Raw genomic sequence first — 20,110 nt, forward strand, 5'->3', positions numbered from 1 at the left:
TAACGAACTTAGCTGGCAAATGTAACTAATTCTCAAGACCGTTTTGTTTTTCTCTTTAAATTTTCAGCTGTTAAGGAGGTGGTTATGTGAATTTTGGAATTGAATTACAGAAAACGTTTTTCTCTCCTTATTTGTTTCTTTCTCTCTTCCTTCTTTTCTTCTGCTATTTCTCTCTAAATTCCAGGTTGTATCACCACTTTCAAATTAGCACTCCACCAACACATATTTCATACATTGATATAATTATATAAATATCATATTTAAAACTTTCAGGTATCAACTCAAAAAAGTTTACATTTACATTATTAAGTCTTTTTAGATAAAAGAGATTCCAGATTTATATTTAGAATTCAATAATTGTGATTTCTTAAAACTAGTTACAAAATTCATAAAGTATTTATGGTTAAATTTCTGTTGACATGTTTTCAAAATTCATCTATTAACAACTTATACCTTCTACAAAAAATTATAATAATATTTAACGACGACGGAAATAGTAAGGCACAATATGGTCAATGAGAGATACGGATCAAATTTTAAAGATAATATTGTTGAAAGAGATAGTTATAAACTTGAACATAGATTATAAAATAAATATAGATAATTCTAAAAATAAATACAACAACTAATTTACTTATTGTCTTGTTTTATATGGAGTAGAATTAAAACACTTGTCAAAGTTTATTTTACGCAGATTCGAACCTAGTTATCGCATCTCTTACCCCATATTTTATAATAAAAAAAAAACTAATTTACTTGTTAAATCCCGAGTCAAAATCAGAGGAAGTAGTTGCTGAGATGGTCAAAAGCTAGTTAATCTAACAAAAAACTAAACCAAAACATCAATTATAAGTAATCATAGTAGGTGACCTAAAAGTTGTTATAATTTCAAAAATCAGAACACAAATATAAAGTTTAGGAAGAAAAAAATGGAGTACATATTTCTCTTTCTCTCCAAACATGGGAGCAAATTACATGGAGGAAAAAGACATATCTACTTCATGCCAACATCCCGGGACTATCCAAAAAAAAAAAAAAACAGAAGCAACAGCAAATCTACTACTACTTAATTTTAACAAAGTGATTAGACCCTAAACTTCCATCTACTACCAAGTTAATTTTATTAATCTCCTTCAACTTCTCCTTCTTTGGAGCCATTGGCTTAGAGTTGGGAGAGTTTCATTTTCATAAAATTTCTAAACATATGCATATAAAGCTTGAGTGCTTCATGTCCAGAGAGGCTCCCATGATGAACCTAAGTTGTTGTCATCCAAGAAACTAGGGTTGCTGTGGTAGCTTTGTGGGCTGTTGCTGAGGAAATCGTTGATGGGTTGGTGGGGATTCTGTTGAGGAGACTGTGCCACCTCCATGCAAAGCAAAGCCACCAGGTTGGCTTGCTGCAACTGCATGTTCACCACTTCAGCTTGAGCTTTGGCTAGTTGTGCTTGGAGCTCATTAACTTGCTTTTGCAGTTGACAAATCGCCCCGGTGCAACCGTAAACCGGGTCTCGGATTCTGGCACTCGCCTCGTACACCATGCTGCTTACTGCATCAGCCCTTTGGGACTCTGGAAGTTCCTGAAAATTTCCCTTGTTTTAGCATATCTGATCATAATTGACTATTGAGCAACCACAAATAATTATTTAATGCGGGACAGTCAATTCCCTCATTTGCATATACGAGAAACGGATAAGTACATTTGGCGACATATTTAGCAAGTGCCAACATTTTAATGCAGAAAGTAGGGTCCTTTCCACATGCAGTGTCTTTGACTATGTCAATAAACCTCAATTTGTGTTTAGCTATACGTCTCAACCCTGCCCCACCCTTGTAGAAAATAAAAATCGTTCCACCAAATGACTTTTCCATAAATATATTATCTGTTTTGGCCTCAATTGTCAACGCATTAACCCGAAGCTACAGTATTTTACCATTTCACACTATCAGGCTCTAGGGTGAATGGGAGAGTGATTATGGAGAAAAAGAAAAAGGATACCTGCAAGAACTTGATAATGTTGCTAGCACCAAAGACACGATGAGCAATGGTAAACTTGGTAGGCTCAGTGGGAGGGAAATAAGGTGCCAAGACGCACTTTTCAGCACATCTGCGCCTTAAGATCTTGCAAGCGGCGCAAGGGCTAATAACAACGGATGTAGAAGGAGGAGGAGGAGGAGAAGACGATGAATTGGAAGACTTAGGCGAAGGAGATTGAGCAGCTACTTCACTAGTATATTCCATCTTAAGCATGGGGGGGGGGGGGTTAGGGTAAAGGACCAAAGAGACAGATATGGATTCTTTGTTTCTTAGTTTTAGGGAGATGGAATGGATGTGATAATGATGATAATGGTGGTGATGGTGGGGAGGGGTTCCTCCTTTTTTATACTAAAGATCAAGGATTCAAGGAACACAATGACATCATCTACTGGGACACGTGACATCAACTTCTCTTTTTAGATTGCTGCTTGGCTGTATTTTCTTTTTTAACCATGCCCAAGTGGAAACATAATAAAGGAAGAGAATTTGATTCAATTCGTTTGGTTAGGTTTATAATGACTGCATTTTCTTTTCCCTTTATCCCATAATAAAAAAAAGACTTTTCTTCCTTTAAAAAAAGGGTTTGCTTTGGAAAATTTTAGAAAATAAAATTCTCTAAAAAAATTAATTTAAAAGTTTTAACGTTACAAGGTAGTCTAAAATTAAAATCTTAAAATTTTCTTTTGGAAGATTAAACTAAACAAAGAGAAATCTCTCTTGGAGAATTTCACACCGTTGTAACCCTCTTTCCTTCCAAAGACCATTTTAACTAGTTGCATAATTGTTATCCTCTTTAAGGACATATTGTGAGATATATTGTCTATCACTTAGCCATTTTAAATATTATAAAATGTATTTTGTAATACTGAATGAAAATAAACAGAATACATTCATTTTACTCAACTGCCCAACATTGGTTTTTCTAGAAGGAACTTCTCTCTCTCTCTCCAAAATTCTTGGACTAGAAAATAAATAAAATGCAAGCAAAGTCTAAAATAGAGAAAGAAAGAATGAAAGTGCAATGTCAAATATAATAAAATAAAAAAGAAAGGGGAATGGTCCACACATAACTACTTCTTGACGGCCCAGCCTTAGCCAAGAGGACACGTAGATAAAGTCACGGCTGTGACTGAGTTTAATAAATTCATAAATGGGCTTGCTGCTGCTGCCACCTCCCACACAATACATAGATGCCGTCTACCACCTAATGGCCTGCCCACTCCACGAGAACGACACTCCTTTTTCATTTTGTGAAATTATTTTCATCATCTTTGTTGCGATTGATGTGTAACTCGGCTAATTTACCAAAAAAATCCCATTTTTTTAAAAAATTACCGAAATGGGCCGGTTTTTTAATTATTTACCGGAATGGGCCATTTTCCGCAAAATCGCGTCCACGTCAGCGCGATGTCAGGGTATGTGACAGGACATCGCGTCCACGTCAGCGCGACCTGCTGACGTGGACGCGATGTCATGCCACGTAGAGCGGTACCGGGGACGCGATTTTGACGTTGATTTTACGTTTGGGGTTTTTGGCTTTTAGGGTTTAGGGTGCAGGCTTTTTAGGGGTTAGGGGTTTTGAAAATTTTTTTTTCGAGTTGACGTATCTGGTCAAATAGTGGGAAATCGCTTCTACCAGGATGCTATTTGAGAAGAAATTGTGAAATCGTGGCCTCGTGGACGCGATTTCGCTACAGTTAGTCATGTAGGAAATAATTTTTTTGACGTTTCTGAGCAAATAGTGTCAAATCGCGCCCTCGTGGACACGATTTTGCTACAGTAGCAAGTTTGGGCTAAGGCTATAAATTAGGCAGAAAATGTTCTTAGAATGCATAACTCACAGCAGAAACATTTTAGAGAGGCTAAGAAACTTAGAGTTTCAAAATGAGTGAACGTATTAGTGCTGTCATTTACTACGATGGTGAGGTTTGCCACACCGAGAATGGTGTTGTTTTTTGTCGGAGAATACGGTGCTGTTGTCATTTAGCCAAAACATAGATTTGATGAACTCGTAAAGAATAGGCGTAAAATCTTGAACGGCGCCAATGAAAGTTCATCAATGACGTATCGATTTTGTTCTTCGTTGATCCGGTGACATATGACTCGTTCGACATAAAATGTGCTCGTAGCTTAGAGGCAATGGTGCGAGTCATCTTGCTAGCGAGCAACTTATATTGAGTTATATGTACAATTTACGCCGCTAATCGATGTACTTCCGTCCGGTGTTCGAGATGTATACACGACCTGGCCGGCACTTTCGGTTAGCGTGTTACAAATACTGGAACGACCCATGTTGATAGCGGTGTCAAATGCACATCCCCCCAAGACACTCTGTCGGTGGATGAGACATGTACGTCGGTGGCTTGACGTTTGACGCTGGAAATACGAGCTGGGGAACTGCATCAAGTTCTACTGGATGGCAATCTACATCCAATTGGAGACGTTATCAAATGCCCAGAAGAAGGGATAACGTACTACTTGCGACATCAACCGGTGAGGGGACGTCGTACGCTGCAGATGATTGTGGGTTAGAAGGTGACTCCGATGTGGATCCACCTCGAGCCCGGCCGGATGGTGCGGAGGTAGGATTATTTTACGAACCGGAGCCTATTCCAATGAAGGTGAATATGGTGATAGGAATGCAGATGATGAAGAAAATCCACGATTGAGCATACTCACCTCCAGCCCACATGCATAATGTCGATCTGTCAAATGATGATGCGTTAGAGTTTCCGGATCTACCACACGGGTCGCGATCGTACAAGTTCGGGGTAGATCTCGGTGAACTTGAAGTTGGTAATCGGTTTACCAATAAGGATAGTTTTATTGGTGCTTTGAAGCGACATAGCATCAAAAGCGGCGTTAATTACCACGTCGTTAAATCAAAATCTGATAAGTTTGAGGCGAAGTGTGCGGTGCAAGACGACACATGTTCATGGAAAATCGTCGTCTCGTTAAGGAAGAGGACAGGGTTGTGGGAGATCAAAAAGTACAAAGGTCCACATACATGTGCTGCAGGTACAATATTGAATGTGTCTGAATAATATTTTTATTTTCCAATGTTGCATTATTTAATGTACTCCCTCCCTCTGTAGGTGTTTCAGAAGATCATCCGAAAATGGATTCAGCTATGTTGGCTAGCTTGATACTGCTCACGATAAAAGCAGATCCTAGGACTTCAGTGCCGGTGGTAATTGCCAATATCCGTAGCCAAATGGGGTACACGCCCTCTTACCGCAAGGCTTGGATAGCTAAGCAAAAGGCATTAGAGAAGATGCATAGTGGGTGGGATGCCTTATATAATGAAATATGGCAATGGTGTCAGGTGGTACAGAGATACGTCCCAGGTGCCATCACAGACCTTGAAACGGAACATGCGTACTACAACGACCGATTGCTACGTGGATGCCGTATATCTTCAAGTTCAGACGGTAATCCACGATAACTCGCCGGATGGTTCCACCTAATTAAATAAATTTTTAGCACACTTTTATTCTTACAAAATCTACATAACAATTTCAAAATGTAATATAAAATTTACCTCGTTATGAGTGGGAATGTATATGGGTGGTTCACTCGAGGATGTAGAAATGGAAAGCGAAACCGTGCCCATGATTGCAGTAGTGACAGGCATCCTCCGATTTTTACTCTCCTCGGTTTGGTCGCCCCGCACATCTCCCGATATAATGTTGCCAAGACGACAGACCCCCAACTAAATTCACTGGCTGCTCTAAAATCAACGAGTTTTAGCAGCCACCTTAGATGTACACGGCTCCGTGGCGTGTCGGCCATGAGATAGCCTCCAATTATTTGAAGAATTTATGATCGAGCATATCGAATTCTTTCAATTTCGGTTGAATTTTCATTCAGATCGGGGAATGTGGCACGTAACCAGCCCATCTCCACCTTACCTCCATCCATTTTATCCGAACGGCGCCAAAAGCTCGTAGCACACCGCCTCCAAATTGCTAGATTGGGCGGACCGGTCCATCGAGTGCCCGCCCACCAAGCAATCCCAAATGCAGATGGACATCTTCTAGAGTGATAGTGCACTCTCCACATGGAAGATGAAATGTGTGCGTCTCGGTCTCCACCTTTCGATCAACGACCGATCGGTTTAGCGCCAACTTGCATCCCACCTACCGTCGCCACGTGCCAAAATCTCGCTTCCCACAGGTAGTTCTCTACTAACGGTGATGGAGGAGCATGCATATTCCGAATATTACATTCCGATGCCGATCTTGACCTTTTATAACAAAAAATAAATTAATAAATATCTAAAAATACATAAATAAAAATATCTTAAATAAAATTTAAAATTTAAATTTAATACTTACCATGTTCATTTGCTCCACCGATATGTGATTCATATCAAGACGAATCAATGATCCGGCCATTGTTGAAAATATTAAAAATTTTAAAATTATTTTAAAAAAATAAAAAATTTTAAAATTTTCTTAAAATAATGAAATTTAATGGAAAAAGAAATTTAATATGGATTTGGAGATTTTTTGAAGGAAATTGAGAGGATTTTGGAAGGAATTTGAGAGTTTGAGAGAATTTTAGAAGGAATTTGAGAGAATTTTTGAACGGAATTGAGAGAATTTTTGAAGGAAATTGATATTGAATTTGTTTGTGAAAATAAAAGGGGTGGGGGGTTTATATAGTAAAAAAAAATTTGACCGTTGGGGGGGAACGGTCAATTTTTTGACCGTTAAACCTTATTCACTGCAGCGGCCACATCGCGTCCACGTCGTAGCGACTGGCGGCGTGGAAGCGATGTCTGTCACGCACCACGACATCGTTGGCGTGGACGCGATTTCATGAAAATGGCCCATTCCGGTAAATAATTAAAAAACCGGCCCATTTCGGTAATTTTTTAAAAAAATGGGTTTTTTTGGTAAATTAGCCGTGTAACTCCAATTATCACTCTTCTTTTTTAAATCTTTAATAAGTTTGTGTTTAATGTATTGTTTTTATCAAATTCAACCAGTGTTTAGGCAAAATTGAAAAGGAAGGAGGGAAAAACGGTTCATACAGTTACAGAGAGGGACGAATTCAAAATTTTAATTTTATTTTTTCATAAATTAAAATATAAATTTATTATCTATTAATTTATAAGTTCATTATTTTTGAAGGGACTAAACATAGATTATTTCTTTTTTTATGGGGGGTTAAATTACAATTTTACTATATATTAATTTATAATTTCTTTATTTATAAGAGGATTGAATTGAAAATGTTTTATTTGCGGGGGCCAAAGTACAAATTCATTATATATTAATTTATAATTTCTCTATTTATAAGAGGACTAAATTGAAAAAAATCAATTTTGGGGAGCCAAGACCTCTGCCTGCCTCCATTCAAATTCGCCTTTGCAAGGTGGAAAGAAGATGGTCATGCAAGGATTTAATAGTAGGTGGTCCAACAAAGTTTTGATATAAGGAGATGGTATTATCTTGATGGTGAAGGCGGGAGTATTTATTGGAAAGTTCATTCACCAGTCATCCCTCAATCCTTGACATGTCTATGTTTGGGTCTTCTCTTGGTATGCCCCTTAAAGGGGCAAAATAGCCTCTTAGCCACGCGACAATTGGATTAATGGGCCTAGCGATTAGGCAATAATTGGACTTGAGTGGACTTGATAAAGTCCTACATGTTGATCATGCATAGATGGGTATTGACACTTTCACCTACCATTGTACATCTTTGAGACAAGTTTTCATTCACAGTTGCTTCCATTATTCCCGAATGCCTTGAAAGAGTATGGGCTCACCCATAAACAATTTGTAGGCTTCTCATAGTGAACATTGATCTACTTGTTCCAAAGTTATTGTCAATGTGGCCAGCCTCTTGTGCTAAACAAAATTAGAATGATATATAAGGTCACCATTTCAAATACAAAGCATAAAGAGAGGATGATATTCTTCGCCCCTCAAAAAATAAACAAAGGATCATCAGAAATATAACGAGCAATGCCCACTATGACAAAGAGAAGTACATTTTTATTAAGCACAAATTTGTGGGAGAGTTTGATTTTCCTATTAAGTGGTATACTCACAATAGCAAACACAATACCAAAATTCTAAGCATAAAGAATGTGTTTGAGAAATCTCAATATAGATGTTATAGATGGGAAAATCTTTAAAAAATAATGAATTGGTTACCATGGAAAACATCAGGTAGAACTACATGGAGAGTAAAAGCCTCGATGGGAAGAAGCCAATAAATTTAGGCAAGGTATTGACACAAGTGACTTGCAAATGTACGCTAAAGCATGGCCACATCATGAGATGGAAAAAAGAAGAATGATCTTATTAAGAAAGATGAAGGAGCTAGAGCATTTTCTCCGTTCTTATTGTAAGTGTTGTAAACGTGATTGGAGTCATAGGAGCCAATTACTAAAGATACCTTGATGAGCTCAATTGAAAATGAAAATAACAATGGTGATGACACTTAATGTTGTTGATGGAGCAAACATCATTGAGGCTCGCACTGCTATTGCAGCCGAAGGTGAGGTCCTTTAAAATTATGGAAAAAAATTGCAACATTCTGTAATAGATTTAACTACTTCAGATGTTGAGATACTTTGGTCTAAACACAAATAGTTCTAGTGCAACACCTTTTTTCTAAAATATTTTTATTAATGTAAAATTAATACAATAATGTTTTTTTTTTTTGAAAATTTTATACCAGTTTTCATTTTGAAAACATTGATTTTAAGCTAACTTAAGGAAAACATTTTAATTTGAAAAAAATTACATTATTTTTAATTATTAAAATAGTATTTAATTTATTATAAATTTGCAAAACTATTTTAGAATTATGTTTTTGAAACATATAGAAAATATTTTTAAACTGATTTTGAAATTTAATTAAAATTTTGTGGGATAATGTCAAATTTGATACTTGTACTTATATAAAATATCCAATGTAGTACCTAAACTATCTATCTATGTATTATTACGACACTTAAAGTTAACACCATTAGATAATTTTAAATCAACCAATGAAAATTCAAAGTGGGGAAATTTTTCAAATTTTCAAGTCTGTATAATATAACATTATGTGAAAAATTAAATAAATCAAAAATAAATAACTAAACCTAAACCATGTATGACTAATAAAAAAGTAAATACTAAACTTATATAAACAAAATGTCATCTTCTCCATTAAAGTAGATATTGAAGTTATATTTTCAAAGAGTTTTCCATTTGAAATCAAGTTTCGTTTGCACTAAATTCTAATTGCAGATATTTGATCTTGATTTCCTTCAATTTTTCTTTCAAAACTCCACATTCTTTTTGGCTTAAAATGAACCAAAAAATTAAAAGCAAAATTTGGAAAATTTTATGGTAATATAAAATCACGTTATTTAACGACTAACTTGCACAAACAATTTTGCTACAATTGTTTGTAAAGAATTAAGTTACACAAAATTACAGTAGCATAAAATCAAGTTATTCAATAACTACACATCTAGAATTGTATAGCCTGCAATATTCGAATATTACTTCTTAAATTTTTGGATTCATCTTAAGCTAAGAAAGATGTGAATTTTTTGAAAGAAAATTTTTAGAAAAATCAAGATCAAATTTCTACAATTATGGTTTCATGGTGGGGAAACTTGATTTCATATGAAGAACTCTTTGGAAAAGATGACACTTTACTTTAATGGAAGAGATGACGTTTTTGCTTATGTAAGTTTAGTATTTATTTCTTTTTTATTAACCATATGTGATTTAGGTTTAATCTTTTTTGGGTATTATCTATGTCCATTTTATGGTCCATGTTCGGCATTTGCGACTACCCATCTAAACAATGTCTTCTCCAATGTTCAAACTTGTGTATCCCGTTGAGAATGCAATATGCTTTACTATTGCATCCAACACTTGTTGGTTTTAGTGTTGAAAAATATAGAATAACTGAGATGTGCCTGAGGAAGTGCTCACTTCTTGAAGCACTGCAACAGACTGGCTTGTTCCCATATTTGTGAGATTGACAATTTATTAAATCGAATTTATGGGTTATATCTAGCCTGCCAATGAAGATCACATCACTTTGGTAAACAAATTTGGAGAATCGGGTCAGGTTCAGTCTATCTAATTCCTTAGATCAAGAAAATTGGATTAGATATGAACGTTGAAGACTTAGCTGCCAACAATCATTGCTTACTTGTTTATTATTATGTTGTATTCAGCTAGTTTAGGTGTTGTTTGATAGGGATTAATATAGATATTCATTATGTTAGCAAGTTTCGATAAACTCTATATAATTGAGACTTGTATAGGTTGTAGTATAAAGAATTGAGAGCACTTAATCTATTTAAGCTAGGAACATTATTTGTAAGAGCACATTTGATTCTAAAACCTTTGAGTTGTGGTTTTATAAGCTAAGTTCATAGGGTTGAATTTCGTGGTGAGAGTACCAGTCTTCTATTATACAAAAGTAAGAAAATTGTCACTAGAGTTTGATAGAATTTAGGTTCATTTGTTATAAGGATTGAAGATAGTGGATATTTCTTACTAGGCTAGGCTTTGCAGACGTAGGAAAACCAAACTATGTTGGGATCTAGTATCCTTAGTGTAGTATTTTCGTTTATGTATACTTATATTTTTTTGAACAATTTGGTTTAATAAAATATTCATTAATTACATTAATATCCTTTGCATATTGTCCTTAATGGTTTTTGCATTCAAAGTAAAATGAAAGCAAATATTGACTTATTGATTATCTAACGTTTAAATGATAATAAGCGATATTACGTGGTTGGATCATAATATGGAAAGACAACTTGTATTAGTAGATTAACCTAAATATGTCCCTAGTCTAATTGGAATTGAGTAAACTGATTGAAAGACTAATATGTTGTCTATCAAGTTTAGTTGAGGAGATACCTTGTCTTGGGTATTGGAGTGAATGACTCCCAAGAGAGAAAGACATAGATATGATTGACCGGTTTTACAGTACATCAAACAGAACCCAAGTAGAATATATCATAGATTTGTTTGTGGATTTATTCACATGTGACGGTCATAATGTGATGTACCTTAATCTTAAGTGAATCATGGGCTATATATGTGTAACTCATATAATTTGATGTGAATAAAAGCCTGAGTTCAAATAGATAATGAACCGAATACAGATACGTTGGGTTTTTGGATTTGGTGCCCTTAGTGTAGTATATTCGTTTGTAAACTTGTAAATTTTTTGAACAGATTGGTTAATAAAAAAAATTCATGGATTAGATTAATATTCTTTGTATAATTTTCCTTATGTGGTTTTTGCATGCAAAGCAAAATAGAAGCAAATGTTGGCTCACTGGTTGTCTAATGTTTAAACTAATACTAAGCAATATTATGTGGTTGGATCATAATACAGAAAGACAACTTATATTAATAGACAAACCTAAACATATCTTTAATCTTATAAAAAATGAGCAAACCGATTGAAAGACTAATATGTTGTCTATCAAGTCCAATTGAGGAGCATCTTAAGCATGATAATTCTGATATTCTGATAGTCTAATCTGAGTAAGAAACTGATATGTATGTCTAACTGTTCTATTTGAGTATTTATGTTATCTGTATACGAGCATGTTAAGCATGATAATTTTGTTAATTTTGGATTTTGTATATGTGTTTGGGGTGGGATTTGTATATGTGGAGGAATTAATCTATATAATGACTTTTTGCCTATTATCTGGTAGCTTGGCTGCATATTATTCTGTTATGTGTCGCATTGACACTATCTGGTGTCTAGGGATGGGTGGCTGTTTTAAACCCCACATGGTGTGATAGGATGGCCGGAGATGATGTGTAGAGGATGGGGGTAGGATTCTGTATATTTGTTATGTATATTTAGTTTTGATATATGTATCTGTTAAGGACTTAGGTCCGATTCTATTTCTGTTTGCATATGAGATTCTGTGAATGTTACATGACTATCTCTATTGGGTTACACACTAAGGTTACGGAAACTCACATCTATTTGTCTGACCTGTACAAGTAACCCTCAATCATAGGCGGGTCAGTGCGATGGAGGCTCAGCGGTGACCACTCGTTAGGAAATAGTTTCCCCATTACCATTAGTTTCGGTATTTTAAATTCTAGATTTATTTTAGAGTTTGTAATTTTTGGGACTCTTTGGACTGTATAGTTTTAACTGTTGGTTTTGGTTTGATTGCGTTTAAGTTTTTCTAAAATTATGATGATTGACAAATTGAGGTTTTATGCAAATAAATGCTTTAAAAACACGAGCGAATGGTTTTTGAAGACAAAAATGATTTTTCATATTTCCGTTGCAAATTAATCAAATACTTTAAAGGATAATGTATAACCATTTTTATTAAGATTATAAAAACGAGTTTCTTCGAAACATATAGACTCTGTTTGGTATAAAAAAACGCGATTTATTTTAACCAAAAAGACGTGTTTTAAAAATCCTTCTTCGTAACACTCTCTGATTCAACCATAATGTCTAGGCCGGGTTTGGGGTGTTTCAAAGCGAGTTTCGTACCTGGAAGAAGTATTTTGGATAATATTGTTGTAGCTCAGGAAGCTGTTTATTCTTTGAGGGGTTTTAAAAGTAATAAACTTGGAATGACTATTAAGATAGATTTAAAGAAGCCTTATGATAAAATAAGATGGAATTTCTTAGAGGATACTCTTTGTGAAGCTAGCTTACCTCCGCTTTTGATCACTGTTTTCATGAACTGTGTGTCTTCTACGTCATTTCAGATTTTATGGAATGGTACTATTACTAATACTTTTATGCCAATGTGTAGGTTAAGACAAGGGGATCCTTTATCGCCTTATCTCTTTTTATTATATATGAAGAGACTGGGACATCTCATTAATGAAGCTGTCAATTGTGGAAAGTGGTCACCTTTATTTCTGTCTAGAAGGGGTCCTACTTTATCCCATTTATTTTTTACAAACGATCTCCTTCTTTTTTGCGAAGCTAGTAGGACTTCAGTATTTCAAGTTAAAGCAGTTTTGAATTTATTTTGCCACTTCTCTGGTCAAAAGATGAACGATAACAAATCGCAAGTTTTTTTCTCACCTAATACTCCTGACGATTTAGCCCATTTGATATGTAGTGATATTGGTATGAGGCGTGTTGAGGATTTGGGTGTTTATCTTGGTATGCCTCTTTTGCACAAAAAAGTCACTGTGAATCATTTTGATTTTTTAGTTAGCAAGGTTCGTAATAAGTTGAATGGGTGGGAGGCCAGGAAACTATCGTTAGTAGGAAGAATTACGTTGGATAAGTATGTTCTGTTTGCTATCCCTAATTATTTTAGGAACACGGTTCGCATCCCGATTTTCATTTGTAATGAGATTAAAAAAGTTGCTCGATATTTTATTTGGGGTTCGACTTTAGAGTCAAGAAGACTAGCTCTTATCCCTTGGATTAATTGCTGTAAATCAATAAAGTGTGAAGGGTCGGGGATTCGGAATTTGGTTGTTCAGAGCAAGATCTTCCTTATCAAATTGGGGTTCCAACTCTTGATCAACACTGACGCTTTGTGGGTTAAGTTGATAAGGAGCAAATATAAGCTACATGGAGTGTTGCCGAACTCTATTGTTAGAAGTAATTGCTCATATTTATGGAGGTCTCTAGCTAATGTGTGGTCGGATATGATAAAAAATGTGTATTGGTTTTTAGGTGATAGTTACTTAATAAATTATTTGAATGATATTTGGGTTCATCAAGTCAGCAAGCTAAGGGATGTCTTTCAAGGAATTAGGTATCCTGATGATGCTCTGCAGGTATGTGATATGGTGATGAGTAGTGGAGAATGGGATTGGTGTCAACTGCGAAGTTTTCTTCCCAATAATGTTGTTAACATTATTTCCTCCATGGTGCCTCCTTCGTATGATGCGGGTAATGACAAGTTAGCTTGGAAATGGATGAAAATTATGTATTTTCTTCTGCAAAAACCTACAGGAATTTTTTTCCAAATTGATGTTGGTGGTTTTTCCAATTGTTGGCAATTGATTTGGAAAACTAAAGCACCTCAACGAACTCGACCGTTTCTTTGGGTTTTCTGGCAAGATAGGCTACTGAAAAATTAAGAACGTATGAGAAGACATAGGACAAGCGAGTGTTACTACCCTAGATGTGGTAAATATGTTAAAGTCGAATCTGCATGCTATCTGAGGTAGTGTTGCCAATAGTAACCTAGTTGAATTACGTTTAATCAATTTACCTTAAGAGGAATTGGAAGACAAGAATCCGTAACATTCCTAGATCTCAGAATATGGCTGTTGATCGAATGGCGAAATGTACTTATGATAATTAGTTTGGGTTGAAGCTTTTCAAGGATCCCCCAATTTCGGTTCAAGAGATGTTACAATCAGATGGTGATTTCCTAAGTAGAGTTGTGTGATTTCATTGTTTTCACTTAAAGTTGTTTGTTTCTACTAAAAAAAAAACCTTAATGTCTTCCTTACTTAACACATAATAATAATTAAAATTTAATTTTAATCCCTCTAAGAATAGTTAACTTTCAGTTTTGATCTCTATACTTTATTCAAATTTAAGATTTAATTTTTATACTTTAATTTTGAAAGAATTTGGTACCTCAACTCCTATAATGCCATTAGTTAGTCTAAATAATTTATTCCGATTAAAATGTTTATGTGAAATTTTAAGAATTGTCAACTCTATTAAAATTCTCTATTAGATTCGGTCCTTTGCAATGTAATTTTGTTACATGCATACCAAGTGAGGTTTTTTTTAATTTCAAATTGTCACACTAACAAATTTAACAAATGAAATTTGAGAGTGTTAACAAATAAACCTACATTTTAAACTCAAAAATAAAGAAACTAAATTCTAAATATATGAATAGTACAGAAATTTAAAGCATATTGCAACTTTTAAAATTTTATCTATAATTAACAAAAAAGAATAAATATTTAACCCAAGGTGAAATGTAGAGAAATCATACTAATATGTACATAAATTGGTTGAATAACATGTGTTAAGCTACCATTAAGATTAAAACATCTCTAATCTTTTTAATATATTATATGTTGAAGAATGAAATCATTGATTACTTTATAATTAAGTTGAAAAAGGAATTCAACATTATGGTGTGAAGTAGTTAGGATTTTGCCAATATTCTTGACAATTTATCTTCTCCACTACTCCCACTAGCTAGTGTCTTACAAGAGTCTTTTGCCGTGTGGACCTTATGGCATAAAAAAGGGATTTGCTTTTGGTTTGGTTTTAATTGCTTAGGAGCAAATTAGGCATCCATACCTAAATGATGTTCAAGCTTCTAACTGATACAGGGTTGATTCTATTGATAAAAGACAGGATTTTGTAGGTTCAAATGTTATGAATAATAGGGAATGTGTTTTGGACTTAAAATCACTCCTACAAAACTATAGTTTGCTCATCCTTAGGAAGGGATAATCCATAAGATTGGGTTATCCTCAATGTTTTCTAATAAGAGATAAGATAGTAGAAGGTAGAATTAATGGTAATTGAAAACTTAAACATAAGTCTTGTACCACCTTATATACAGGAGTGAAGTATTTCTTTTAAGGGATCGGAATTAAAATATAAAATTTTGATAAATCAAAGTTTAATTTTATATAATTTTATTATTTTTAAATTTTTGAGTGAGTGCCACTTTTAATTTCAGTAATGGCAAATCCAAATAATTAATAAAGGGAAATGATTATACTTGGTTGGTAACGTATATCCATCCATTTCGAAGACTCCACTAGAAAAAGGAAATGAAGAAGGTAATGAAACGTGTAAACACAAAGAGCTTATAATCTAATATATATACAAAAATCCCGCCCAAAAGCAAATCCATTTAAGCATTTCTGTGGGCTCTGCCTCTTTAGTTGGTATTAAACTCCAGTTATTTTCTCATTATCCAAACATTGAATGCGACGATATTTGAACACCTTATATTTATTCCTTTTCTTGCCTTTGGTCTATATATTGTTAAAACACCATGATTGTTCAGTTAACGATTAAATTTGGAACACACATATCAAATTAATTTTTTAGATAAGGAGAGTGTTTGATCAAACGGTTAATGGAGATGCCCTAATTCTTCCCAAAGTCGTGTGTAATTATTAAATGCGAACTAAGACCGAGACGCAATATATAATAGTTTTAGACTTGACCAATGACCTCCAGGAAGGGCTTTCATACCCTTTATACATTGATGATAAACCTAAGTTTTGTGGACCGAATAAATGGTGCATGGGTCTCGTGTCATTAAATCAACCCCCCCCCCCCCCTCCAACAAAAACTAGTGGAACCTCAGCTTCATATTGACAAATAATATCACAAGTCCTTTCACATGACATGGATTTTTCATATATTCTTCTTCAACACTTGCTTTGCTTACATATTGGCACTAGGACGTTGTTGATTTGTGGTTATTAAAGAGATAAAAAGGCCCACACGGTTTAGGGCAGGCATGGTGTTTGGTTGCGTCCAGTTTTTCCCACACACTCACTACAGCTAAAATGCAGTTTGTGCGGGACAGGGAGAAATGCTAGCAAATTAAGAACTCATTTACGCCTTTAGTCTGAAACATGGCAGCAGGTGGGATGCACCAATTTTGAAAATTTGAGACTGAACCCTTTTTTTAGAGAATAAAGAAGGTTAACTTTTATGGAACTTACGTGTAAAGTAAAGTCACTTTGATTCAATTTGGAATATATAGGAACACAAGAATAAACAGCTGCCCTTGCTCACACTTCCTTTTCAAACTCATAGTTTGGGGGACACACAAAATGATTATAAAATAATGACGAAATCCAAATAGGAAGTTAAATTAAGATTTTATGAATTTTACTGAACTTAAAACTTTTAGAAATGCTATCCATTTTAGGGCCATTTTTTAATGGAAAGTCAGAGAGTATGTCCCAAGGGGCATGGTAGATGGCAAAATTCAACCTACTTGTGATGACCTTTTAACTTAACTGCCTTCAATTTCTGAAAACGACTTCCATTTACTCCTAACCTACAATCTTTTGGCTTTGCTTCTTCCTTCCCTTTATCATCATATATATATATATGAAGGATAATAGTTACATCCACAACTTAGCTTAGCTTCAATCTACGTTAATTGGGTTAAGCCTTCAATACAGAACTGAGAAATCAAACTGATTTGTTTTGGGAACTTGTTATGCCACACCCAAATCAAATAACCTCAAGGCCAACATATACATCCCTACATGGCACTACAAAGCAAGCATTACAAGCTGATAGATATATGAATAAGCACAAGGTACTGTAGCTAACATATATACAATATTTGGCGAAGTCTTGCCAGTTAAAAGGACGTTGTGGATTTTTTTTCTATGTTTGAGGTTCGGGATTAATCCTCCTAACAATGTCATCTCTTATATTTAAACTTATATTCTCCCTGTGCAATGTATCTAACACTTGTTGATGGGGTGGTTTATTTTAAAAAGGCATAATGACTTTTTAGCACTCTAACTTCATAAAAAAAGTCATTTCAACCATCTATTTAATTTTTAGCCTCTAAACTTGTATTGTTTGTCAAATCACCCAAAAATAGATAGAAAAACAAATATTTGTTAATTTTGCTGACGCGGCATATGTATGGATTGCCACATGTATGCCATATTAGCAATTAATTATTTTTTAAAAATATATTTTTATATAATTTTTAATTTGTTAAATAATTTTTTTAAAATTTTTAATTTAAAAAATTGATAAATTAATGCAGATGTGACATTCACATGGCAATGTATGTGTATGCCAAATCAACAAAGTTAAACAATGTTAATTTTTCCCTCCATTCTTGAGGTGGTTTAATAAACAACGTAAATTTAAAGGCTAAAAAGATAAAAATAAATTAATGGTTAGAATGACATTTTATTATAAATTTGAAAGGTCAAATAATTTATTATGTCTTTTAAAAACAAAAAATCGCGATCAATTACTACCATTTTTAAGAGAGATAAAAATTGATTGATTTATATATCGGATAAGAGACATCATGGTCACAGTCGACTCAACATTTGAGGTGGAAGTGCAAGTGTTGTTGGAAAGGAATTTTCAGTTTGCAAATCAGAACTACAAATACCTTCCATAGTCTATAAATCAAAATTAAGGGGGAAAATAGAAGAAATTTGATTCCTATAAATGATGATATCCATGACCAAGGTGAAATCAGAGTCGCTGACAAGGACAACACAATTGTACACTCCTTGACCTTAAGTGAATGTATATGATCATCATCCCTAATTGGGCATTTAGAAACTGACATGTGGTGATTCACAAACTTCATGAGACCTTTATAACGGTATATTATATGTTCAAAATGGTTGAGTGATAAATGAGAAATTGATGCTCAAAGTAAGCTACTTGTGAATATTTGTTGAGGAAAAGAAAAGTTTAGATACCATATTTATTAAATACCACATTTCAGATGTGTATATATTTGAGAACCCACTTAAAAATGATTGAATGATTAAGTTTGAAATCTTGTTTATCCTGAATTGCTCCTTTAATACAAATTTTGTATCCTTATACATGGATATTTTCAAAATTCCTCCATATTGAATGCCCATAAAAGGCTAAGACTTCTTCAGAGTTTTTTGCAAAATAACACTCTCTCACACCAAGTTTATTTTGCTCTCCAAAATTATTCTCTTTTTCTCTCCACATTTTCCAACGTTTCGATAATAGAAAAAGACAATGTTTATTCGTTGATCAATGCAGATGTGCTACTGCTTTGATTATCGTGTTGTTGTATCCTGGGAGACAGTCGACCAACGTTTCTCCAAGTACCATAGGAGCTACCGAATTTATTTTAAGAAAACTGTGTAAAACATGCCTCAACATCTATTAAAACTCGATTCTTCTTTTCGATTTCTGATTTTCGTTATGTTATTTATTGCTTTTTCGTATCTGATAATTTAAATATAAATTATTCAATTTATATTTTATTTTATATATAAATATTTGTTTGTTTATATTTATATATTTGTTCGCTAACGTGTTTTGTCCAATAATCTTAAAACTTGTTTTTATTATTTTGTAATTCTCTAATCCGAGACAAACGAGACACCAATGTGCAATTAAATTTGTTTGAGATTTATTCCATTTTTATTTTGTTTCCAAGCAGTATTAAAATTAAATAAAATCTGTTTTAGTATTTATTCACGCTGTTCAATGATTTTATTTCATTTTTTATTTTATTTCAAACAGTATTAAAATTAAATATAATCGGTTTGGGATTTATTCCCGCTGTTCAATGATTTTATTCCATTTTTTTATTTTATTTCCAAACGAGTATTAAAATTAAATAAAATCAGTTTCGGAATTTATTCCCGCCGTTCAAAAGATTCTATTCTATTTTTTTATTTTATTTCCAAATGAGTATTAAAATTAAATAAAATCAGTTTGGATTTATTCCTATTGTTCAAAAGATTTTATTCTATTTTTATTTTATTTCCAAACAGTATTAAAATTAAAAAAAATCAGTTTTGAGATTTATTCTACTGTTCAATAGATTTTATTCCATTTTTATTTTGTTTCTAAAGCAGTATTAAAATTAAATAAAATTTATTTCGGGATTTATTGTTGCCGTTTTACTGATTTTATTCCATTTTTATTTTGTTTCCAAGCAGTATTAAAATTAAATAAAATTTATTTCGGGATTTATTTCCGTCATTCAACAAATTTTATTCCATTTTTATTTTATTTCCAAACAAGTATTAAAATAAATTTGGTCGTTCAACATTTTTTTTCCGCCTTGGTGTCTTGTTCATCTCGGATTAGAGAATTACAAAATAATAATAATATGTCTTAAGATTGTTGGACAAAACACGTTAGCGAACAAATATATAAATATAAATAAAAAATATTTATATATAAAATAAAATATAAATTGAATAATTTTATATTTAAATTATCAAATATGAAAGACCAATAAATAACATAACAAAAACCAGAAATTGAAAAGAAGAATCGAGTTTTACTATTTGTTGAGGCATGTTTTACACAGTTTCCTCAAGACAGATTCGGCTGCTCCTATGGTACTTGGAGAAACATTGGTCA

General features: G+C 33.6%; 1 protein-coding gene across 1 annotated transcript; it reads right to left on the bottom strand.

The window, feature by feature from the left end:
• Nucleotides 1–846: 846 nt before the first annotated feature.
• LOC105793439 (LOB domain-containing protein 1) lies at nucleotides 847–2,348 on the bottom strand. The gene is made up of 2 exons (XM_012622353.2): nucleotides 1,997–2,348; nucleotides 847–1,577 (listed from the first exon to the last, which is right to left on the bottom strand). The coding sequence occupies exons 1-2, from the start codon at nucleotides 2,246–2,248 to the stop codon at nucleotides 1,227–1,229; spliced, it is 603 nt and encodes a 200-aa protein (XP_012477807.1). The 5' UTR covers nucleotides 2,249–2,348; the 3' UTR covers nucleotides 847–1,226.
• Between the last annotated feature and the right edge of the window lie 17,762 nt (nucleotides 2,349–20,110).

Source organism: Gossypium raimondii, chromosome 7 (genome assembly GCF_025698545.1).
Source record: "Gossypium raimondii isolate GPD5lz chromosome 7, ASM2569854v1, whole genome shotgun sequence".
Taxonomy (NCBI): Eukaryota; Viridiplantae; Streptophyta; class Magnoliopsida; order Malvales; family Malvaceae; genus Gossypium; species Gossypium raimondii.